This window comes from Aulonocara stuartgranti (genome assembly GCF_965226115.1).
Source record: "Aulonocara stuartgranti genome assembly, chromosome: 12".
Lineage (NCBI taxonomy): Eukaryota > Metazoa > Chordata > Actinopteri > Cichliformes > Cichlidae > Aulonocara > Aulonocara stuartgranti.
Window position 1 is genome coordinate 24759770 of NC_138948.1, and position 26030 is coordinate 24785799.

A 26030-nucleotide genomic window follows, 5' to 3' on the forward strand; every position below is an offset into this window, starting at 1 on the left:
ACTTTTGTATTAGTAGTAACTTTAAGTCATCACTGAGCAGACCCAGGAGAGTCTTTCATGACCTCCAGGTTAAATAATTTCAGCTGACCTGGTCTTCAGGTCCACTTGAATGTGTACGTATGGATGATCACTGATCAGTTATGACCCATGAACACTGAACAAATATGAACAAAATCAAACAAAACCAGAGCAAAACACAATTGAAACATAAATGCCTGACAGTTACTGTCAAACTGTCAAGCAGTAATAATAATAATTTCAAGTGGAGAATGAATCACACAGAAATTATCTGAAATGTGTGATTGTCCCTGACAGTAAAAATTGTGAATACAGCCATGAACTGCAGATTGTGAGCATTTAAAATCTTGGCATTAGTTGACATCATTTTTTAAAGGTAACGATGGGAGTATGGCCTGTTTAAAGACAGGTGACTCCAAAGAGTCAAAAAAGTTGGTGATAAAAACAAAGATCAGTCTCCTGATTTTGCAGAGGAGTTGTTTGAAACTCAATTGCTGTGCATACTAATGCATATCAGTGCGTAACTACTAATACAGCCTCATTGTTTATCTGAAAAAGCATTTGTTAACACCTCCAGTGTCCAAATTATAGAATTTAACCGAGGACTTTGGTCATGGTCCTGTTGTTTTGCTCGTTTTGTTGTGTTCTTAGTGCTTTCAGCATCTTGATTTTCTTGTGCCTTCTGTGCTCGTGTTCCTCTGTCTCTGCTTTCATGTACGGTAGTTTGCTACTTTGTTGTTGTGCTTTTTAAAGTTTAGTTTTGTCATGCATCTTGTTCTAGTTTTCCTTCCTGCTCTTTTTGCTTCTTTTCAATTTTGGTATTCTTCAGTTCATTATATATTTATTATTATCTAATTTGGGTGCTTTTTAAAATCAGGAAATGTCAGACGATGATATTTGTAAAGGTGAACTGGAGGTTTTTAGCATGTTATCAGAAATATTTTAACAGTGTCGCTCTAAAACATTCAATGGGCTGCAGTAAATTAAAAAACATCATCACTGAGCACCGACTCATGTGTTACTGTTTAGTTGTGACCTGATCTGTAAAAGCCTCATTGTGTCTGCATCAGTGAGTCTATCAGTAAAAAACACTCATCATGCAGCCTGCTTGCATAAGACAACTGAAACTCATTGAGGTCAGATCACCTTAATTCACAGACAAAAACCACTGCCTATGAACTAGATTCATCTAAGATGAAAGCTGCCAGGTGCCAGATGCTATCATTTTCTTTCAAAGTTTATTATTAATTAAGTTTCAAGCTGGTATTTGTGAAATTGTATTGTTTAATATAAGCCTTTAAGCATAGTCCACAAATTCTCAAAAGGGTTGAGCTATTCCAGAAACGTTATTTTTGTGCGTGCTTTATCTCACTTCACTGTGGACAGTGACATCGGTGTTCCAGCAGTTTCCGGTTAGTGGCTGGCTTGCGCCTTGGTGGTTCCCGGGTGTTCCTGAACATCCTAACCAATTTCTTCTTATTTCAGGGTGACAATTTGTTTTGTGTTTTCCAAACTTTGGCCAAATGATGTCAAATCTGAATAAACTGCAGTTAAGTGCAATTGTTTAAACCGAGGATCTGGGAAGCTGTTTATAAAACCCATTAAGACAATTTAGTGTCTGGAATTGCCTCTCCAAAGCCCCAACCTCGACTCTACTGAAGATTTGTGGACTATACTTAAAAGCCAGGTGTGTGCCAGGAAACCAGCCAGTTTACATGGACTCTATTAATTCTGCCAACAAGCCAGAATTATACTAGAATTTTGTTGACTTCCAAAAATGCCTGGGCGAGGTGCAACTTGCCAAAAGACATTTAACTACGTTAGTGGTGATGTCTGTATAAATTTGAGCCTGTATGTAAACTTTTGACCCGCACAGGGTCAAAAGTAAAAATCCAAAATAAATTCATTAAAGATGTCTACTGAACAATCATTCCAACCTGGAAAATGAACAGAAATCCGTAAAAGCCCCAAATTACCATCACATTCGTGCCCATGATGAGTGCATGCAAACTGCAATTGCATTTCAAATGTCCTAGCAATAGTTCAAAGAACTTGAAGGTTGAAGTATTTGATAATTCTGCAGGTAGGTGAAACACCACAGTGACTCATCATACCTTCTTCTTATTCATTGCTCAGGGTCTGAAGTTTTGATTTCTTCACACCGGCAGTGGCCGTGGAGACAAGTAGTCTAAAAATTACACAGTCCCCATGAAGCTCAGAACACAGTGACAGATTCTAATGCTGTTCATTCCTGCTAGTGCAAAAAAGGTCACATGGTTGTCACTCATCAGCAAGTTTTAGTATATGACAGAAAAAAAATTAAAGAAAGAAAAGAAATTCATGCATGTTAAGTTGTTCTTCTCTCACAAGAAACAATCTTCTGGGATGGTGCACTCTATAGCGCTTGACTAAACAGCATCTGTTCATTATTGATTCAATGAAAAGACACAGTAAAGCCTTTTAATAAATCCAGGCAAGTGTTAGAATCTGACATGATCAAACTAAAGCAGTGTTCAGTCTGAACAGCTCTGAAAGTCTCCGTTATTGTTAAACGATGGCAAAGATGGCTGCAATATTCTCCTTTAGCTTATAGTATTTTCCTATCCCGAACCAAAAAAAAGGCTGCCCTATAGTTTACTAAAGAGGTAGGAGAGACCGGGGATAGTTGTAACGTGGGTCAGTTGTAACACTTCCAATTTCTCCAATCAGGGCTAAGTTTCAAATGATGTGATTCATCCTGTACATGCCCAATTCAGTTCTGCTATCACATGTGAAAAATTAGCACATTTTGTCAAACACAGACAATTTAACATGAAAAAAAAGTAATTTGTATGCCAAAAAGTAAGTATTTCTACTTTATTTCAATTTCTAATAGCATTATCTGCTTTGCAGTTAAACTCATCAAACTTAAATTATGTTGGGGATATATTCTGTGTAGGTCTTTAGTGCTAATGTTTTAGCCGTTGGCTGTAATGTTGGCTAGTTCATGGATAGGAGTCTGGGTCAGTTGTAACAGCAGCAGTCTGGGTTAGTTGTAACAATAACGCAGATGTTACAACTAACCACACTATTACTTTAACTTATATTAAACAAGTTGGGGCAACGACATCAGCAGAGAGAGGTTCACTGGTCGCATTTGTATATGCGGTTAATGCCATTGGCAACACAATTCCTCCACTGTTTGTGTTCCAACACATACATTATGCAGACCACTGTGTCAGAGATGGACCAGTAGGAAGTACTGGTAGTGGAAATAAATCAGGATGGGTGCACGAAACAGATTTCCTCATCTTTCTGAAGCACTTTGCAAACCACACCAAGGTAAGCCATGATAAAAAGTAATGGAATTGCGGTGCTGGTGCACAACTACATTTTTTCAGCTTCATTGTTATGTTCAAAGGTTGGTGCAAGAGTTGTAGGTTATAATGCCCACTGAGCCAATGAGGCCAAACTCAAGGAAGACCAACCAAAATTAATGAAATATTCAGTTGCAGAAAATTCCATAATTTGTCTTTTTTGGGGGGGTTGGAATATGTTCAAAACCTTGATTTCTGCATTCTGTCACTCACACACACACACACACACACACACACACACACACACACACACACACACACACACAGCTTTCATTGTGTTACATTTTACCCCAGGATATGTTACAACTAACCCAGACTGTGGGGTTAATTGTAACATTTCACTCTTTGTGTTTGAGACCATACCATGCAAAGGGTAATTGTGCTGCAGAGAAAATAGCTGCACTATTTAATAGCGACGACATGTAAATACTTTGCATTACATTTTGAATCCACTACCTTAAAAGAGCTCTAATTTACAGACAGAAATGTCAAAAATGTTACAACTATCCCCTGTCCCCCCTATTTAGTTTTAAAGGCCAAAAAACAACTTGTTATTTTCCTGCAGTGGTACTTTGCCAGTTAATGACTTCAACAACAGTTCAGGCTGCTGCTTTCTTGGCACACTTTGGGCCCCTTTTGTAGCAAATGAGGATTGTTTAAATGTCACAGCCTGTCTGAGTGCTGATGCTGACTATTTCAAATCTGTGAAGAATGTTTCCAGCATCTTGTTAAATCCATGCCACCAAGAATTGAAGATGATTCCACTTTAGTTCCACAATTCCTCTGATACCGGTGCTCAGTGCTGTGTTTTGACTACTTTGAGGACCCTCAAGGATAAATCCTAGCTTAACGCTGACTTTGCAGATACTACTCACTGGTGGCTGAGTGGGAACTGCATGGTGATTTTTCCATGCAGAATGAAAAGTGAGGAGAGTTAACCTGAATTGATCGCACTCACTCGAAACTCTCTAGCTTTAAATGGACGGTTTGAAACCCCAGACACACTGAGCACAGCATCTGCCGTGGACGTCACACCAGGATCCCCCTGATCAGCTGGCTTCAGGTTGTTGATTCTCAATCAATTTGCTAATGACAACAAAAAAGCTCGGATCGTTTCGCCTCTGCCCCCGAGAGTTAGTTTGCACAAATCAAACATCGTGCTTGCAGAACCTCCACCTCTGACTGTTCTCCACACAAGGGCCACGAAAAACTGAGACATCACATTACGCCACCTCTTTATCAGTCTGCCCCTCTGTTCCTTTTACAAATATTTATAACAAAGGAGGATAGTTCAAGCACAAGCGCCATAATAGCAGTAACCTTCTCTTATTCCACAGAATATTGAGCCGTCTTGGCGTGGGCATAAATCATTCTTGACTTAATGCAACAGATTGTATGGAAATAAAACCGTTATTCATTTTTTTAATTATCCATTAATAGAAATGATCAACAAATACCGTGGAGAATGTTTGCTATAGAATCTGCCACAGCAACTTGAAACTACAGGAGCAGGAGAACATGCAGGAATGGAGCTGCAAAGTCTCTTTAACCACCTGCTCTGTCCTTGCTTTTGAAATCAGGTGTACAGTCTGCAGGGTTTTATTCGGGCTTTTCAGGCCACACCATCTTCCAAGGAGACGCGTCGGAAACGCCGTCCAGTCATCACAGCTGTCACTCAAGTTTGGGGCAGATATATAAGCGAGACTTCCTCCCCCAGTCAGCCGGACTGCACCTGCTGATCACCACACACACACACACACACTTGATTAATTAAAACAACTGAAGTTGTTACAGTGCACGTTAATGAAGGATTCGGAATGCATGGCTGTGCTTGGTGTCCGTAAACCTATAAGCGTGGATTTGTGTGAGAAGCGCGCATCTCTCCACAGACGCACAGAAGCTCCGAGCTGGATATTCCGTGCGCTGGAACACTGAGACATCTGTAGACGGTAGGTGTGCTGCTTTGGCTTGTAATGTTGTGCAAATTTAAATTGACAAAGTCTAACTGCATCTAAAGTCAGCACGTCGAGTGTGAGAAGAGCGGAAATGATGCAGGCACGATGCAACGTGCTTTTTCTCCTTGGAGACATTTGAAAGTTATTTAGAGGATTTTTAATTACTTGCGTTTTGTCATCGGTATGTCCGACAGTTTTATAGCTGTCAGTCCACTCGCTTTATCTGCGTCGAGGTATTCCAGAGCTGACCCTGAAACTGTAAATATTTCCAATGCTTTTAAATGGTGATATGTTCTTTAAAATGTATGAGATCACGCTACTGGTACCAGCGTGCGTTATTATTATTTTCTCTCCTTTTTTTCTTGGCATAAGGAATACGGGAGTGTTAAAACAAACTAATAAAAAAGAAATATCGGGTCTTTTTGGCGCAGGAAACGAGCTTTGTGCCAAAAATCTCTGACCTATTTTTCCTGTAACATTTTTCCTGTGGACAAACGTGTTACATTCATTTACTCTCACTCTCGTCCATTGATGAACAGCGACTCATATGTGAGTTTTCTCTGTCCACTGTTCACAGTGTGGCGTAACTTCAGGACATAAATTGCTGCAATCTACGGTGTTCAGATATATAAACAATTAACTAAGGATCACAAAAGCAAGCACAGAGGCAAAAATATCGGGCAAATTCTCTAAAATCGAGAAAGACCAACCCAAATTTTTAATCTTTCTTAGAGACACAACAGTGTGGGGTTGTGTACTGGTTACTTGAGATATTGTGATTGACTGCCGTCCTTACACTGCACCTTCTGGCCATTTTTCCCCCTGTAATATTTCCTGGCAGTTCAAATATTCAGCCTCCACTGCTGGTTTTTTCTTCATCAACATAAATTTCTTACACAGTCTTGGCCAAATGTGTCCTTGCTGGGTGAGTTTATTATAGTGCTTATATTATCCTGCGGTTTTTTTTTTTGGCATGAATCATTTAAATTCCCTCACTTGAGTATATATGCTGAACTGATTTAACAGGGACCAACACCTCTTGTGCTGACCACATAAACACTGCACATACATGGTGCATGGGGAGATAATGGCGTGAGTCATCCAGCAGCATTTGCTTTGATATTGAGTGTTTGCATGGAAGTTTTGTGGAACTGACTGGGAAATGACTAGGCCCTACTCGTCTAAGTTACACTGAAGTAATAACCCCAGTTCATTTTGGTTTCTGCATGTAGTTAGTCAGTAAATTGTCACCGTAGTCTAATAAAAGGAATTTGCTTTCAGCATAGTGGGTTTTTTGTTTTTTGTAGCTACACAGGAGGAAAAAAATCATTTACTTCAAGGACAAGAAAAATAATTGGACAAAGGCTCATGAAGCTGCTCAGCCTGTCTGCAGGCCTGTAATAAAAGGAAAAGCGTTCTCAATCACTTTGCCTGTTCTTGTTTGCACATGTCTCCCTTGGCCAAATTTGACATTTCACTGTGCATGTTGAACTGTACTTGACTCTGTTTATGATGTCATCTCTGTAGGCTCACACCATCCTTTCAGGATGGAGGTTTCGGGCAGTGGGTGGGCAGCTGAGCTCACCCCTCCGTGTGTGACACAAGCTGCAAATGGAAACGACTCTGGTCAGGTGTTTGAGGTGGCGCTGCAGAACAGCTCCTCCAAGCGCAGCCCCCAGTTTGCGGGCGTGGAGCTGCTGCAGTCCTTCAAGCTGCTTATCATTCCCTGCTACACCCTCGTGGCTCTGGTGGGCGTCTTTGGCAACTACCTGCTCCTCTATGTCATCTGCCGCACTCGCAAGATGCACAACGTCACCAACTTTTTCATTGGAAACCTGGCTTTCTCTGACATGCTGATGTGTGCTACGTGTGTCCCCTTCACGCTGGCCTACGCCTTCAACCCACACGGTTGGGTGTTTGGTCGCTTCATGTGCTACCTGGTGTACCTCATACAGCCGGTGACGGTGTACGTGTCAGTGTTCACCCTCACTGCCATTGGTGTAGACAGGTAAGTCACAATGAGTCAGAATGCAGTGGGAAAAACTGTAAGTAAACCTCCAGCATCTCGCTGGCATGCAGCATGCTGTGTCTGTGAGAAACAATGTACAAACAAGGACAAAAAACTTTTCATCATGAAGCGTTTGTAAACCAGCTCTAGTTATCCCTCAAAAACAAAGCTAAATATAGCATTCATTTTGCACACAACACCTAACAATGACTGTTGTCTCAAAGAAAATAGACACTTTCAGCAGCCGCTGTTTTGACATGCAGTGGCAGGATAAACGGTAATTGTAATTACTATTTTGATGGTTCAGGACCCCCTGCTACTTGCTTGTAAATAATTTCCCCCAGGGATCAATAAAGTATTCTGATTCTGATTCTGATTGTTTGCTTGAATGACTGTGAAACACTAAATAGCATGGCACCCTAACTGATTGTTATCAATAACACCTGTGTCTACCTTGCCATGCTACACCACGCATCAGTCTAGCTGCTGTGTGAAGGACCTAGTGAACAAGTTTCCGGCTTCAGATGCAAATTCACCTTGATGTGGTGAGTTTTTATGTCATCTGTAAAACCAACAAAGATTGTTTTTTTTCTTAAGTGCAAACATGACATGAATGTGCATAATGGCTCAAAAGACAGAGGACCAGAAACACCAGAGAAGGGTGAAAGTCCAAAACCTGAGACTTTAAATCAAGCAGGTGGTCACTGCGACAAAAAAGGCAGACCCTCAAATCTAAAACAGGTGAAGGTCATTCATGACAAGAACTTACAAAGAACACAGTGGTATCTCCCTAAATGCAATACAGTATTAAATTATTTGGTTTTAGCTAAAGTGCGCATCACCTACTATTGATGTACAACTTCACTGCTTTGTAAAGTAGACCTATCATGCTCTTAAGCAGCTCTGCATGATTCACAGTTCAAAATAATCCTTAATTACCCTATACCACACCTTGTTTCAACCTGTATTCGTTTTGAGTCATCTGCCCTCAAAACTGGGTCGTATTCACAATCAAGGAGAAAAACAATCTTTATTGATTTTACAGCTAACACAAAAAACGACTACATTGAGGTGCAACTGTGGAACTTCTGATCTGGCTCTTAAACACCAGATTTGAAAGGCAGGTGGGCGGGGCTTCTGCGCTCACAGACAGAGCTGTCTGCCTACGATGACTGTACTTTCACTAATGTCTTACAGAGCAAGAGTAGAAAAACTGAATATAACTCTGTGTAAAACTGAGGGATCCAAGCTTGAGCTTTGAGCTTGTTTATTTATTGTCAACATCTGCTGTTGTTGCACATATGACAGAAAATAAGGAAAGACATTTGAAGCTATTCTACTAGTCTAAATATTCTGCACTAATTCAATCAGTTTAGTGCTACCTAAATGTAAGTCTGTCTGAATGAGGACATTATTGTTAAGTGAAGCTCTGTCGGACTCGTGTGTCTGTTTCAGTAACCCAGCACACATCTAGGCTTATCCATTCACCTTGGTTGCAGTGACAGAGCTGAATTAGATTTATTATTTGTGAAGCTTAAAACATGTTACTTTCCTGGTAACAGACAATTTAGTATTGATGTTGTGCTGCTGCCATTTTTCAGCCTGTATTATCCGTTGTCCTTAACAGCATATGGTAATTTGTGCGCTGATTACTGTCGCTCATATTGACTGGTAAATGTTGTTTGTCTTTGCCCCTGCCAATTACTGATTCCATCATTTTCTATCCACATTTCCTTTGCTCCTTTTTACTCATGGACTCCGCAGATACTATGCCACGGTGCACCCTTTGAAAAAGCGGATCTCGGTCTTGGCGTGCACCTACCTCCTGTCTGGGATCTGGCTGTTGTCCTGTTGTCTGGTGGCCCCGGCTGTGGCTCACACCTACCACGTGGAATTTAAAAATGAAGGCTTCACCATCTGTGAGGAGTTCTGGATGGGCCAGGAGAGGCAGCGGTTGGCCTACGCCTACAGCACTCTCTTCATCACCTATGTCCTGCCTCTGTCGGCCCTCTGCATCTCTTACCTGTGCATCTCCGTCAAACTGCGGAACTGCGTCATACCCGGCCACCACACAGAGAGCCAGGCAGAGGCTCAGCGCGTTCGCAAACGCAAGACCTTCCGTCTGGTGTCCCTGGTGGTGGCGGCATTTGGCATCTGCTGGATGCCCATCAGCGTGTTCAATGTCCTGCGTGACATTGACATCGATCTGATCGACAAGCAGTACTTTCTACTCATTCAGCTGCTTTGCCATCTGTGCGCAATGAGCTCATCCTGCTGTAACCCTTTCCTCTACGCCTGGCTGCACGACCGCTTTCGAGCTGAGCTTCGCAAAATGTTCACGTGCCGCCGTCGCATTGGCATCTCAGCCAACAACTGCGCCACAGCCAGTGTGGTATTGTGAAGCTTTTGTGTTTTAAGCTGAAACTGGGTACCCACACTCATCTCATTTTGGTAAAGCAGTGATAATATTTAAAACAGTCAGAATTAGAGCAGCCTAGGCATAGATGGGATAGGGTAGGAGTCTAATGTATGATGATCCAGCTCTTAGCCGGCATCCATATGATATACAAACTAAATTAGTAGGATACTGTCAAACATGTCCCTGTGTTGTTGATCAGACAGAGATATAGCATTACAATCCAGAGATATGCTCCATCACTCCTCTTTTCAAACTCTCCAGGATTGTTTAACACAATACGATGCTTTAGGAACAGGAAATAAGTTTACTGGTACTGATTTTCAAGAACAAGGGTGATGTGCAGAGCTGTAGAGGAATAAAACTCATGAGCCACACCATGAAGAGATGGGAAAGACTGGTTGAGGCTAGGCTGAGAAAAAAAGGTGATGATAAGTGAGCAGCAACATGACTTCATGTAGAGAAAGAGCACTACAGATGTGATGTTTGCTTTGTGTTGTCCCTGGTTCGTGACAGAAGGATAACAGCAAGAGTGAAAAGGAAAGTTTGCAAGATGGCAGTGAGACCTGCTATGATGTGTGGTTTGAAGACGTGCTGGTGACAAAAAGACAGGAGGCTGAGCTGGTGGTAGAATTGAAGATGCTAAGAAAAGAATTACCAGGAGGGACAGGATTAGAAATGAGCAGACAGAGTTAGAGAGAGACAAGCTCGAGAGGGCTTGAGAGGGTTTGACATGTGCAAAAAAGAGATGGTGGATATATTGGACAAAGGATATTAAAGATGGAGCTGTAAGACAGGAGGAAAGAGACAAGATCAGATCAACCGTGACAGAGGATGCTGGGGATGAGATGGAGGGAGATCTGCTGTGGCGACCCCTAAAGGGAGCATCCAAAAGAAGAAGAGTAAGATTTACTTTTGGCATCTTTTTAAAATCTAGGATTTTGTGAAAACATGTCCTCTTCACAAAAATACAGTAAAATGCAAATATTATAGATATGAATTTTAAGGAGCTCAGTCCCAACTCATTTATTTATCATTCATGCAAGAGAAGAGGCTGTAAACATAAGATTATTGTTGTTCAGCATCATATGTAAATAAAATGGAAAGTATGAAACGTAAAGTTACTAGACTTGGTACTGGGTGAGGAACATCTAAAGTCTTTAATGAAATAATGTCAAATAGATCACGTTTCCAATAAGTTATGAAGGATTTGAAACATATTTAAGAGCGCTTAATGCTTAATAAGAGTGCTTCACCTCTAGAGGGCGCCACGTATGTGAAAAGTTCAATTGGCTGCAGTTCGTGTGATCTAGGGTCATAACAGTCAGTTCCTTAAAAGTGAGTATGATTGCTTGCAATGGCGTGCAAATACATTTGAAGATATTTCATATATATATATATTCTCCAGTTTTGCGCGTGATGGCTTTGCCCTCAGCTTTCGTGGCATCCCAGCTTTCTCCACCGTCTGTTTTGAATCCCCACGTGCCCAACTCTTACTTGGCATATTCACAGCAATTCGTACGTGTTCAAGTGCTTATTATTTATCAACAGCTGCTGATTGTTTGAGTGCTACCATATGCCTGAACTCTGATCGCTACAGCTTGAGGTGATTTTCTGCCATTTAAACTGTAAAGGCTCGAAATATATGTACACTTCCTACCCATTTACATTTACAATGCTGTAACTGCCGAGAACAACGCAAAAGACTGAGAATATTGTGAAAAAGTAAACACGCTCAAATGCAATGTTATTGTTCTGGATAAAAGTCAGGCAGCGTGTACAATAAAACATGCTATGTATGTTACCATGGCTACATTGCTTTTTCATCCTCGTAGGTATGGAGATAAGAAGCATAAAAATAAACCTGCCAGAAATTGGAAGACACCGAACATCTGGAATTGTTAGTGCAATTAGAACCTTCGCTGAGAGCTAAATAATTATTATGTAAATATTTCATTTAGTTGTGTTGTATATTACTTGCAAACACACAATGGTGGTAAACAACCACATGCACAGTCCAGAGGCATAATTAGTGTCTTTATTTGAAAATAAACACAGCGTTTTCAGGCATTTACATCAGCTGTAATATTACAAACACTGGATAGATCAGACTGTACATGCAGTGAGCTCTCACTCCAGAAAAACAACAGATCATACATGAAAAGAAGGTCTGGAAGGCACAAGTCTGGACAGACATACTGATTAATATTGCTATCATTACTGCCATGCTATCATCAAACAGTTTTAGTTTGTAAAGGCATCATTAGTGAAGATCAAACAGAGACAAGGCGACTTACTAAAACAAGTCTTTTACTCTGATCTTGATTTTTAAATTACTTCACAAAAGACAACAAAACACATCATAGTGCTCAAAGTTTCTAATTAATTTAAGGAGAACAGGAAACTGTAGTATAACTTGCATAATATTTGAACTATGAGCACAATGGAGACAAAATTGCTTAACTCGGTATACGATTCAAAATCTGCTGAGAACATAGCAGCTGCTCTATTTTAGTCGATGCTGGTTTTCTATGTAAGACCTCTCTGAAGCAACAATAGGCACAGTGTCTTTAAGGACTGGATATCCAGGTGACATTCATATGTGGTGAGTACAATATAATGACTGCTGTTAAGTGGTTAAAAGAATACATGCTTTCAAAAAGATGAGGCAAAGAAAATAAAAATAAAGACTTTAGTGGAGGAAGACAACATACATGAATGATTTCAGTGATTATTCACTACACAGCAAAACTTAGAGACTGCCCAGTGTAGACTTAAAAAAACTACTTTATTAAATAAAAGTTGAATCCAGTTTTCATTATTTATAATGATTAGTATATTTTGCAATAAGTTGCAGTACCTTAGTGTCGGGACAACATTTTTTTTTTTCTTATTTTTAATATAAAGATTTTCTGCTTGCTTTTTACACTCCAGCATCTATTTGTTTGAAAGTTAAAAAAGTGCATATGCTCTAAGACACTGTCTTATAATACAGTACAAACACAAACAGGAAGCAGAATTAAGTCCTGTTTACATTCCTTTACACTGGCTTGGCAGCATTGAGGGCATACAGGATACTCGGCTTCTCCTCAATGACACGGACCAACAGGTTGTCTATGTATTCCTCAAGCTCAACGATCTTGGCGTCCTTCTTGGTAAGGTCAGCCTGCTGCTTCACCACCATTGTGATCAGCTCCTCCTGAGTCAGCTGAGTGTACGGTCCACTTTCCACAGAGTCCATCATCTGAATGAAAAAAAAGATAATTTGGTGAATGCTTTTTAAATTAGGACATATTGAGGAATTCATTTAAGCACACAAAGAAAAACAAATCAAAGAAATTGGAATATAAAAGTTCCATTACTTTTCTGACAAAATAATTAATATCATCACCATCTGCCAAGTTAAAGAAAAGAGAGACAAGAAGAACTTTTGAGAAAGTTTCTAAAAGCACTTTGAGAGCAGACTGCCAGACGATCTTAGATGTGTAAAATCCAATCGTCTCATGCTACTCCTTGTAAATAAGAGCACAGTGCAGACCATGTTGCACAGTGGAAAAGAGATTTTAGGTTATCCAGGCACGAATTGTTCCTGCAGCAAAAGCCGGTCAGGTTAACGGTGTTTACGTGCCAGTACATTATACCAGTATGACAGTACCTTTATCTTTGCTGGTGTGCTGTCCCGGACCTTTATCTCTTTCATAGCGTGGACGCTCTGGCTCTCTGATGTGCTCATAGGCTTCACGGGATGAGGCCTGTAAATAAAGGCATTATGTTACTGTAAGGCCTGATAGTTTACTAAGTAAATAGAAGAAGAGGTACAGAAACCCCACAGAAAATGATTAAGAAATATTTTGTGTAGGAGAAAAACAATTAAATGATGTGTTTTATCATCTTCCATAATCATTTCTATCGTATTCAAAGTGCATTTGAAGTGCAATATTCAACATTCAGATTGAAATCAAGTGTGAGGAAAGTTTCCAAGAAATCACAGCCTGGAAAACAGCCACACCACAAGATAAATCCCAGCGACTTATTCGCCTCCCAGTATAACAGCACCACGTGTGATCCACCATAACTGAATCAAGCTCAACCCTCATCAAAGGCTAACTCTGAAAATAGCCTGGTCAATCTCACCTGCGTGAATTTATCGCTAGCCCGCTTCCATTGCTATTCTGAGTACTGACAGGCTGAACCTCAGATGGTGACACCATCGCTCGCAAAGTTTCCTTCCCCCCAGACAAGATTTCTGGTTCCTCCATAACTACTTGAAGGGGCTCTGAAGCTTGAAAAAAAGATCGGTCTCCAAAAAGATCCTCTCCTTCACTGAAACTGCTCTGTGTTTTCCCATCATTGGGAAGCAGCAGTGGGATATCTCTGAAACCTTGAGTGGCAGTGGGTATTATCTGCTGTGTGGGAGTTGTGGATGGAAGGCTCTTCTTTCCTTTTTGTGAATTCTTTCTTTGGAAAGCAGGACTGTCTAGTTTTGACTCATCATCCGTTTTCCTGTATTCACTCTGTTTCTTCAGATCACTGCCATTAAAACTGGTGAAAGGATCTGGTGTTTTTTCTTGACCAAAAACTTTATCAAAGTCACTTGCTGTCATTCCCCAATCTCGAGGTGTCGCCTCCTTCCTACTAGCATCGCCAGTAAAAAGTGAATCACCGTTTTCCTTCTGCAGCGTCCATGGGTCTCTGGAAAGAAGCTGAGTACTGGGGAATGGGTCCTCCTCTGCAAAGCCGTCTTTTAACTTTTTGTCCGTGCTGCTCATACTTGAATTAGATACTTTTGGGATGTTACCGTTCACAGCAGATTGTGGTTCCTTTGTTAGCTCGTTGACACTGACCCTTTGTCTGGGTTTAGCTGTGGGTGCTTCTTTGTTCATGGTGGCCTGTTCTTTGCTTTGATCACTTGAAGGTGGTGTATTCAAGTCCATCTGGCTTGGTGTTCTGGGTGAAGGTGTGGGTGAAGGTTGCAGCACCTTTCTTGCACCATCTCCTGACGTAACTCTGCTTGAAGTGTCCGATATTACTGATGCTGGGGATGCAGGTTGACTACGTGTCACTGAAGACTGTTGAGAAACACTCGGGCTTTGTTTCTGACTGGAATCTGCTGCTGATCGTGGAAGTGGAGATGTCACTGGTTTAGGAGGAGTCGGGGCTGGTGCTTTTTTTGTTGACACAGGTTTGGTCTCCTGAGGTTTAGCTTGGGAAAGCCTCATGTTAGGAGTCTCCAGTGAAACAGAAGACCTAGGACTTGGTGTATGCTCCAATGGACCGTCCACACTCATCTCAGGACCCAAGAGTGCAGGTGCACTCTTGTGTTTCTGATTGACCTCAGCAATTATATTATCCCATCGAGGCTGCCCTTTCACCCAGTGTCTCCTCTGAGGGAAGAGGGTTTCATAATCTGGAAGTGGTACAGAGTTTTTGCCTGGTTGCAGTTCTTCTGGCTCTTCATAAGCCGGGTTTTGAATCTCTCTGACAGGAGTAAGATTTCCTCTGGTTTGGTTCCTGTAAGTGGGTGGTAGGAGGGCCCTTCTGTTCTGATCTGCCATGGTGGGTGAAGACCCCTCAGATCCAGATGACAAATTCTCTGTGTTGCCACGGGGAGAACTAGGTGGGCTTTGATTGCTATTTCTTGGAGCTAAAGATGAGTGGAGGCTGGAGAAAGTATCAGGGGACCCAGATGGGACTCTGGACAGGATGGACTCAGAGTTGGCTGGGGAAGGAGACAGCTGACTGGGGGTTTGGAAGTCAGCAGGTTCAGGCTCCAAAGATTGAGCCAATCTGCCAAGGAGTGAAAACAAAGGCCTACAGGTCATTACTGGCACCCACACTTTCACCAGTGTATAAACCGTCACCAATAACAAGCAGATAACATCTCAACAAGCAGGTAACTACATTCCCCATGTACTGGCTCATATAATGTAGCTGTTGTTTAACACTAATCAATAAACTCTTCACTTTGATTTATCGACTGTTCCACCTTTGTACTGAAACAAGCCGCTAGTATAACAAAATATTTTCCCATAAAATGGTCCACTATTCAATGAGAGGAAGCTGCTGATATTTACACATTTTACGGTCGCTCTTTTATCCTAATGACTGTACACAACAATAACATCATCCTACTTCGATCACTCCATGCAGGCCTAACACTGCAACATAATTTAAAGGCCATCTTTCATGGCCTAAATCTCTAAAACATTTTGGAAATCAAAGATTACTGCAACAACAGCAGCAATAAAAAGGTCATTCACCTACCATTATGATCCAGATCTAAGAATTCCAGTCCGATCCAGAACACAAACAATGATATTAAAAAAAGATCTTAAAAACAATATAAAAGAAAAGAAAATCGAACCAGCCACGACATTCACGCAGAAAGCAGCACTATGGCTCAGTCGCTCCTTATGAACTTTGTTCAGCCTACAACTTGTTCCACAACATCTTTACAGATTTAAACCCCACCTTCATTGTCATCGGTACAAACCAAACCGGTTTCACAGGTTCGTCAGCCATCGGAGGATGGAGTTAAGAGTAACTCATGACAAAAGCAAGATCAGATAAGAAGGTTGTGTAAATTCCAGGGTTCAGTGTTGAAAGGCATAATATACAGCAAAACTGACCAATCAGAAGCACGTGACATCATGACATATTTAGTGCAGACTGTATGGTTAAGTGTGCTTTGTGCAATGTAGTGAGAAAAAGGCCTACCTGGGTTTGACTGCAGACACTTTTGCGGTGCGGTTAAGGAAGACCATGGCAGAGGGGGTTTGTGCCTTGCTGCTGGATTTCTGATGATCGGTTGGGCTGACGTTGCTGCTTAGAGAAACATCTGAGCTGAGGGTGATGTCCTCAAATGGGTTGGTGGAATGACGGGAGACAGGCTGATTGGGATCTTGCGCATCCAAAGTACGGGCTGGGGTGGGCAGCTGTACCTCCTCCTTTTTCTCCTCCTTCTTCTTGATCATCCCAAACAAGGACGACAGTCTGTCACTCATGGACGCCTCCTCCTGACGTTTCTGCTCCTCTGCTCGACGACGCTCCTCCTCAAGCCGCTGATTTTCTGCTGCTTCCATCATCTTGCGTTGCTCTTCTTGCTTTCGCCTCTCGTCCTCCTCCATCTGTTTCTTCCTCCTGGCCTCATCCTCCAGGAAGCGTCTCTTCCTCTCCTGTTCCTCTTGCAGTCTACGCTCCTCTTCCTCCTGCAGCCTCTTGAGCTGTGCCCTGTGTTTCTCCTCTTCCTCAATCCTCTTTGCTTCTGCTATGCGCCTTTCTTCTGCTTGCCTTCTTTCCTCCTCCTCTTGATGGTGCTGTTGTTCTTGTGATGCTCTGTCTGTTGATGGGACAGATACACTCCTGAAAGCATCTGCAGAGAGATCAGAAGTGTGTTTGCGGACATCTTCCACAGAGCCTCGACCAGAGCTGTTTAGACTGAGAGTAGATCCACTCTTGGGTTCTGTCTCCTCTGTGTACACATGGCTGCCGTTAATGCACAGGTTGTTCAGGTCACTGTTGCTCTGCTTGGAGCGGCCCAGCAGGGAGAAAGGACCCAAAGACACCTTGCTGTCAGAGCTGCCGGTTCGTTTGTGTCCCAATTTGAATTTCTTCTTAACTGCGGGGAGAGAGACAGTGAGGCATGATGTCATTGTTGACATGCAAAACAACTTACGCAACTTGCGCTGGCAACAGCAAACAATAAACAGAGAACAGAGGTTAAATTACCATCAGGAGAGTTGACATTGAGACCAGATGAGCGGCTGCCACTCAGAGATGAATTCTTCTCAGGCAGCGTCCCCAGTGTGGACATGGACTGTGAGATGTTACGCTGCAAGTTTGATTTGGGGGCAAAGAGCTTTTTGAGCTTAGATTTCTTTTTCTCATCTGGAGATTGGTTAAGTGACTGCGCGTCAGCCTCGCCCTCACTGTCTGTGAGGACCTGGCTGACAGAGGGCACAATCGCTGAGGCCGAGTCGGAGAAACCATCCTTTTTCTTCCCTCGCACTTTGTCCTTTATCTTGGAAATGCGAGAGCGTGGTTTGTCCTGCATGGAAAGGTCAAACATGCTGGCTGACATATTGTTTCTCATAAACTGGATATCTAGCAGCACTTCTCCTCGTGCCTTGTCCTCTTTTCCCGTTTTGTCCACCAGCTTGAACCATCTGCAAATGTCAGAAATAATGAATCATGTGTTAAAACTGAGTTATCGGAAGATAACAGGATTTGACTTTTGTTTCAGAACTATTTATATGATTTATCTTTATATAGGATGCACAGATTCACACAAACACAAAAACCTGAACCTTAAAAAAAAATAAAAAATTGAGATAGGGCTGTGCGATATGACCAAAATCTCATATCCTGATATAAGAATTCTATCGTCCGATAACGATATAAATCACAAAAATGTAACATTTTCTGTAAATTCTGCGACTCTCGGGCAGCTCGTCTTGCGGGAAGTGTTTCCAGCTGCGCGTCATGTAGCTGGAGTCGAATGTTTTAACCGATGTATGAAACTACACATTTTTAGACATAAGTTGTAACAGCCGCTGTTTTCTTTGTGAGTATTTATTACACAGCGTGCTGTGGGGAAAAGCCTGTTCTAACGTTTGAGTCTAAGGTTTATTTTTTAGCACCTGGTGGCTCTTTTTTTAATTCTCATCCGTAAATAATCTGCTCTTTCACGTGATTCAGTTTACTTTGAAAAGTCTCAACAGGATCTTGAGCTTTATTGTGAAAGATTTATTTGGAATATAAACACGCGGACACGCGATGTTGTTATCGTCGTTGTTGCTAAACACAACGCATAAAAACAGGCGCTTGTCCTTCCGTAGTGTGGTTACATAAAATATAAGAGAAAGAGAGAACTTTAAGAAATTAATATAGCCACTACAGTCACCATCAAAACGATGAGAAAATATTGCCATAAACAGTTTATTTTGCGACACCACGAAACAAACGATAGCGTAAAATGAAACGATAGACGTTTTTATATCGTCATCCGATATATATCATTATGTCGAACAGCCCTAAATTGAGACATGTAAACAATAAATCTTAAATCCCCCAAACTCTGTAACACAGGTTGATTTACTATTGCAACTTTATTCTCAGGATTTCTACTTTAGATTTTTTAATGCTGCCTCCACAGTCACCACTCTTATTCTTAAACACTGCTACAAAGTGCAAATTGAGTTAACTATATTTGTTTTATGTAATTACTATCAATCTTTTTCTCACAATAAAAAAATGTGATGAAATTATACTGAAAATTATTATATACAAATAGATTTTTAAACATATAGAAAACACTCTAGTTGTTACAGGCCTCATTAATCCATCACGTCAAAATTCCCAGATACAATGCATTAGACATGAAAAATGTTAATGGTTTCAACAATTTGACAATTGTTATTGTGATTATAACGTGAGCTAAATCTGAAAATGTTTTTTGATTTTGGCTTATCAAATGTCCTGCAGTTTTTCAGTGTAATTTTGGAGTGTGCATTGCTTTTCAAAAACCTGCTTTTGGTCATGACATTACTCTTTTATACAATAATTTGAATGCAGGGCTTAAATGACGTTTTATGTATGAAAGACATTGAAGAATAAATATCTGACTGAAAAAAAAAAAAAACTGAACCAAAATGAGCAGATTCCTAACACTTGTGACGTCTAATACATCAGCCCTGCTGGCATTTGTCTGCCGATTGTTAACCTGAGACTGACAGGTGTCTATACTGTACAGCTTGTTGTAGTTCCTGTTAGGAGTACCATGCCAACAGCAGCTTTGTTCAGGCTCCCCCATCATGTCCTCTCTGTTGCACAGGATCAGCTTTTATTTTCTGTAAGGGAAAGGTAAGAGTGTTCTGGAGAGGCCCGTTTAAAAGCAAGCCAAAACACGCAGTTAGTGCCACTGCATACTGTTGCTCTCCATTTGTATAATTTAAAACAAAGACATTATAAGGGCTCTAAAGGTTTTTCTCAAAACCATGCTATTATTAGATGTACTAATAGTTCAGCAGTCGCGCCCATTTTGTCAAGCCTTTCCCCTTTTTAACCTTTTTGTTTCACAGTACATTCCTCTGACCGTTTCACATGAGGTAAAGGTCACAGTTTGATTTCATTCGTGCAACATGTTGTGAATCTTATTAAAGTTCCGTCTGTCCTTGCATGACTTAAACTGAGGTCTCTGAAGCTATCTATTTCCGCCCAAAACGTTGTGTAGTCCTAATCTGACACCAAACTGCAATTTAAAGGAAGTTCACAGCCAGCACATTTATTTGTCATGCAGCAGATATGCAGATAGTCTGCTGTAGGGAAAAACAGCTAGGAAACAAGCATGGGAGTGAAACAGCATTCCTCACGGCACCTCCCTGTGTGTGTGAAGTGTGTTATAATTAAATTTAAGCTGACTCTAATTCAAACATTCTTCATCTCCCACTCTAAACCAAGAATGCCAAAGCAAACAATCGCTAGCCGAGTCGAGGCACAAGGGTACGGAGATAACATTTTCACAAGTCAGTCAAGAAACAGCTTTGTCCTCTTGTCTTCAATAACAACAGGGCGTGCACCAAGAGGACTACGAAAACAATATGAATTAACACGAGTACTAACAAGCTGTCAGGCTGTTCCAACTTTTGTATTGTTTGCACATGCATATAAAGCCTCCTCCCTGACGCATGAGCTCACTGGTCTTGCTGGACAGGTTCCCTCTGTTAACTGTCAATAGCTTCCCTTTCATGTGTAATGATTAACAAACATCCTTATCTTGTGAACCAACACCAGCCAGTACGGATGATTCAGCCAATAAAAAACAAAGAAGTATAAAAACAATCTCATACAGATAGGCTACAATTGGCTGTTACTGTTCCACATACAGCCATGTTAAAAATGATCTTTAGGAAAGTTTAGTCTGATGTCAGCATTAGGTAAGTCTGATGTTACTGGGCGTCATATTTCACATGGATGGGAAATTCTCCTGTACGCTTTGTTTGCAAAATACTGTGACTCATATGTCTGAACACATGAGTCCTACTCTGGGAACTGCCTCTGCATTAGGGCTGCACAATACGAGGAAAATTGATAACGGCTGATAAAATTGTTCAATACTGCCACGATCACACGACATGCAAATAATACACAAATACTGAAGTATGCATATTAGTCATACAGTTCAGATCAGCACATCTGATATTTTGTGGGCGTACTCTCTTCTTCTTCCCTGTATAGTTAGCAAAAAATGATGGGTATGTATATAATAAAATGATTTTTTTTTTTCATTAATATCCTTACTGGTACTAAAACAGAAGTAGAAAAGTCACTGGTTTATTTCATGTCAAATCACTGTGAGCCTTCTGCTTGAGTATCTCAAAAACTATTAAAGATAAAAGCCTGAAATGTTCCACTTGGTTTTTCTTTACAAATTACAAATGGATCAGGATTCGTAACTTGGAACAGAGACTTAAAAAAAATAGACCATATTCTCTAGTTTAAATATGAATAAATATACAAATGGAAAATTAAAGCTGTCCTGTAAAGTCATAACTACAGTAGTGAAACAATCATTTTGTTACATTTCACAGTAAAGCAAAATGAAAAGTGTAAAATGCTTTTAAAAAAATGAGACCACTCTATTTTCACTCAACTTTCGTGCTGGACTTAGTGAATGCGACAAGCTGTACCACAAAAATTGCCTCCAAATAATGTACAAACACCGCAGCAGGACTCCTTACATGTCCCAGCAAGCAAGCTCACATTACCACTATATTATACTCTTTACACTGGCTCCCAGTTGATTGAAGAATTTGTTTTCAAATTCTCATGACTGCATACAGAGCACTACAGCGACTAGCTCCAGACCATTTATCTCAATTTCTTCTCAAGCATACTTTTTAGTGTCTGTTTTACCATGTTTTTATCAAGGTTATTGCTTTTACTTATATTTTTATTTTCTTTTTAGATTAAAATGTTAATTTTAGCACTTTGTTCATTTATGTATGTTCTAAACAACTCATATTAGCCCAATAAGTGTGCTGTGGTTCTGCATAGCAGTGGTAGATGGGAGCTCCTGAAAAGGTTAGAAGACTCTTATTATTTGTTTCTTTTTGTTTGCAACAGTTTTGATTGCAATCACACCAACAAGCACAGTTATCAAGAACTCTAAAAACAGAGTACCCACTTCAGCTGGGCACAGCGTGCACCACCTCCTCACTGCCCACTGAGTCTTTATAAGAGACGAGAGACTTCAGCTCCAGGCAACAAAACACAGAACAGTCGATACCACTTTTTAATGTCTCAGGCACCGGGAAGGTAGAAGACAAAAACAAAAGCGGTACCACCACAAATATGTTGTAGATCAGCGGTCCCCAACCTTTTTTGCGCCACGGACCGGTTTATGCCCGACAATATTTTCACGGACCGGCCTTTAAGGTGTCGCGGATAAATACAACAAAATAAAACTAGTACCGGTACTGAAAAAAGAAGATTTATTCATAACACACGTGAAAAGTCCCAGGAAAACAGAGTTAACGATAAAAACGATAACAAAATAACACTGAAAACCGATAAAAACCCTGAAAACCATACATTTCACAGGGGGTTGGGGACCGCTGTTGTAGATTACTCTAATGTATCCAGGACCCCAAGCTGAGAGGAGGCATTTGTAAATACAATGATTTTTCTGTTTGAGTTTGTGATTTGTTTATCTTGAGTGTTCGCCCTGTCATGCTCTCCATGTTGAAGTATATCTATCCAAGATCTTGTCCTTACTGCCTCTGCAGAGACAAATTAATGGACTGTTTGACATTTTTAAAATTTAAAACCTACATAAATAACATCTAAAGGCGAAACGGATTACCTGGAAACTGGACAATAAATTAAATGAATCATTTCAGTGAGTGTTTCAGCAGAACTTTCAACCACCTGCAAGTTTAAGCTTTCAAATGGCTGGAATTTCCTGCTTTGTCCTTTGAGACAATAAACACTGGGTTTAGGACAATACGGTGCAAAAATAACTATTACTTGTAGATCATTCATAATGCAGTATAGCTCAATATCCTACTTGTGAAAAACTGAGTTTAGAGGAATCTTTGAAAAAAACCCAAAACATTTAAAACAATCTGGTATATTAAGATAGTAAAACTTGCATTCATAGAAAAAAATGCACTCCAATGGAGCTGCAAAGATGAGTAAGTCCAAGTAAATTGTTAAACTGATATCTATCTATCTGATGTCTGGCCTTAAAACCTAATTTCATCTCGCTAAACTGTTTTGTATTAGAGGAAAAGTGTCAGGTTCCCTTTCAACTGGAAAACAAAGCCTTCGGTGTCACACCCTGTATCACCACAACAGGGGAGCAGCGCAGTAATCTAACACCAGATACTTCAAGGGAAAACCAGCAACATCCAATACCCCTGCACGCATACTGCATCTTACAGAACAGGAGGAGCAGGACAAGGCAGGAGAACGAAGGAGCTCAGTTATGAAATGGAAATAGCAGGGAATGAACTTTGGCATGAACATGGAAAAAGAACCTGAGCAAGCAAAAGATAACATTTCAAATATGGTGGTACAATAACAAAGAGCATGAGGTCATTCCAGCACCATAATCTAGGCTGCCCCCGGGGTGAGTGATTACTAAGAAGTAGCAAGCGCTACCTCACTCATTCATTACCAAAGGTCACTTCAAAGTTACTGGGAAAGTTTTACCAGTGTAGCCTAAAATAAACCACCTTTATTTTTAACATTTCTTTTACATAAGAGGGTGTCCAACCCAATTTGACAATTCTAAAGCAAAGCTCTGTTTGGATTCACGTTACACCCACGTTACACCCATGTCAGCGCCATTCATGTAATGCGTCTGGGTGTGAACAGACATATTTTAAGCTAGTCTTGAGGAATTCTCAGGATTAACAAAAGCTAAGTGATTTTAAGGCATGCCTCCACCATCAAGCATTAGTGATTGTCATTGTCTTAAAATAATTTGTGAAGTAAAAGTGAACCCACAAGCATGCAGGGTTGGACCAATGACGACAGACAAGCAAAGGAAAGAATGATCTCAGACCATTTTCCAAGCAAGTCAGTGGATAGTTTTAAAACCCAAACACAAAAGAAAAAAGGAAGAGGAAGAGGACAGAGGCTCCACCCACGTTCATGTTTATCTTTAACAGCAAACCAAAAGAAATATATGACATCAGAACACTGAATTATTCAAGTGGGTGTCTAGAAACTCAACTTGTCTAGATAAGCCCTGCAATTGCAAAGTCAGTAAACCAATAAACTCAATGACTATGACATTATTCACTGCTGTGTTTCACAGTGGACACATACAAAGTCAAAAGATGCTCCAGAGTATTTCACATAATGTAATTCTCAGTGACTATAAGCCGTGCTGCCGCTTTATAACAAACATTGACATAAATTCTTCTGGAATTCCTTTTAATTGAATAAAAAGCTAATCTGGTGGTAAATGGTAGGTAAATTGTTAGACTTACTTTGGGAAAAGCAAATGCTGGTAAACTAGATCATCAGACAGGCACTTATAAAGCCCAATAGGTATGCTAATACCTCCTCAGAATAGCTGAAGCAAAGTTCAAGTCTGCAGCTGAGAGGTAAAAATCTAATCCAACTACCCAGTGATTCTGAAAGTTAATATACAGCCCTGGAATTACACTGTGACACATGATAAGCCAGTCACAGTAAAACTGGTGGCACTTTGGCTGTAACATTTATTAAGATTACTGCTTCTTCAAAGTCTGTTCCCTTCAGTGGGAAACGTTTTTTTTAGCAGAATATAGATACCAGCTAGAGAACTGTGTGGAAACAAACTCGATATCAGCTTACTTACCTCTTCCTAGAAACAATGCATTTAACCTAGCCTTATGGTCTAGACTACATTACATTTGCAACTAGTTTGCTCTCCACTGTGTGCCTTTCTCTTATTTTTGTATACTTCTCTCTTGTTTTGTATATACATTTCTCCTGTGTCCCATTTATTCCTACTGTCGACTATTTATAGTTTATTCCGGCACGGTTTGTGTGGAGCACCTAGAATTTCATTGTACATGTACAATGACAATAAAGGGCCCTATTCTCTTCTCTTCTATATGAAGCTCTGAAACGAAAGTTATTTGGATAGTCATTTTTCATTGTGCAGTGCTCTAAGGCTGCTGCTGCACTAAAACCCAGACTCATTATAAATGTAAAAGAAGACTTAAACATACTTAGTCAGAACTAATGGGGGGAATCTGTGAGACCCCAAACCCCTCCCAAAACTGCTTAGCTGACACTTACTCTGTCTTTTTGCGAGCCTTGTTGTCATAAAGCTGCAGCAGGTTTATCACAGTTTGGCCCAAGAACTTGTCCAGCCCTACTTGGGCACGGTGCATTACTATGATATATAGCATACAGCGCTCAGCGTTTCCCGGGTGGAAGAGCGGCAGGTCGAACGAAGCCTCTTCTTTCCACACCGGATCGACAGACTTCTCAGCCACGGAGGTAGAAAACTTGTCTTTGGCCACTTGGATGATGGCGTAGGAGTCGTTGGTGCCATTCTTTCCCTTGGTACGCAGGTTCCGAGCCTGGTGCACCGTTACCTGGACACTCGTAGGATACGACTGCTGGCTCTGGTCGGCCAGAGACATCGCTAAAGTCCGTCAAGCCTTCCTAAAAGTTATTCAGAACTGTCTCGAAAAATACCTCAATAAAACGGAAGACTGGTTAACCTTTTCTTGAACTCTGTTGTTCACCTTCGGCGTCCTCTGCGGTTCTAGGTGTGGGTTACCTAGCTTGACGTCAGTTCGGGAAGCTCAGTATGATGTCGTAATACTTCTCCCTCCTCTTTGGAAGGCTGTGCCTCAGCCTCTGATAACATTTGAGTTCAGTTCACACTTACTTTACATTTACATTACATTTGCATGGTAATATTAGCCTAGGTAACCCAACCAGGGCACTGTAGCGCAACTAAATCCTTCAAGAGGCTTTTATAAACACAGTTCTTTCCGCCAAGTTGAATAGTTTACTTCCCTGATGTAAGGAGTTCCCGCCCATACTCTACATATCGCTCTCTGATTGGCCAATTCTTCAGTCGTTTGTAAAAAGTGAGTTAGCGATTGGATCGCAGAGGAGGAGGGCTTTAATAACTCACAGACCGTTAACCGTGGCTGAAAAGCACTGACCAGGAATCAGTTTAGCCTGGGAAACGCAATGCAAGACTGAAAGAGGTCAGCAGTTACCACCGAACTGAGTCCAGTGCTGGTAATTACGTGCTTGTA

At 40.9% G+C, this 26030-nt stretch overlaps 2 protein-coding genes across 3 annotated transcripts; one reads left to right on the forward strand and one right to left on the reverse strand.

Annotated features, from left to right (window-relative positions):
- The first annotated feature begins 5123 nt into the window (after positions 1-5123).
- prlhr2a (prolactin releasing hormone receptor 2a) lies at positions 5124-11714 on the forward strand. Its single transcript, XM_082556156.1, has 3 exons — positions 5124-5323; positions 6857-7337; positions 9102-11714. Exons 2-3 carry the CDS (start codon positions 6877-6879, stop codon positions 9736-9738), a joined length of 1098 nt encoding a protein of 365 aa, XP_082412282.1. The 5' UTR covers positions 5124-5323; positions 6857-6876; the 3' UTR covers positions 9739-11714.
- A 63-nt stretch (positions 11715-11777) lies between these two features.
- Positions 11778-25820, reverse strand: rab11fip1a (RAB11 family interacting protein 1 (class I) a). 2 transcript variants are annotated; one of them, XM_082556150.1, is made up of 6 exons: positions 25051-25820; positions 17482-17918; positions 16471-17371; positions 13888-15540; positions 13409-13505; positions 11778-12997 (listed from the first exon to the last, which is right to left on the reverse strand). In XM_082556150.1, exons 1-6 carry the CDS (start codon positions 25398-25400, stop codon positions 12794-12796), a joined length of 3642 nt encoding a protein of 1213 aa, XP_082412276.1. In that variant the 5' UTR covers positions 25401-25820; the 3' UTR covers positions 11778-12793. The 2 variants fall into 2 exon arrangements, with proteins under 2 accessions (XP_082412276.1, XP_082412277.1); XM_082556151.1 differs by lacking the exon at positions 13888-15540 and having other exon boundaries at positions 25051-25815.
- Between the last annotated feature and the right edge of the window lie 210 nt (positions 25821-26030).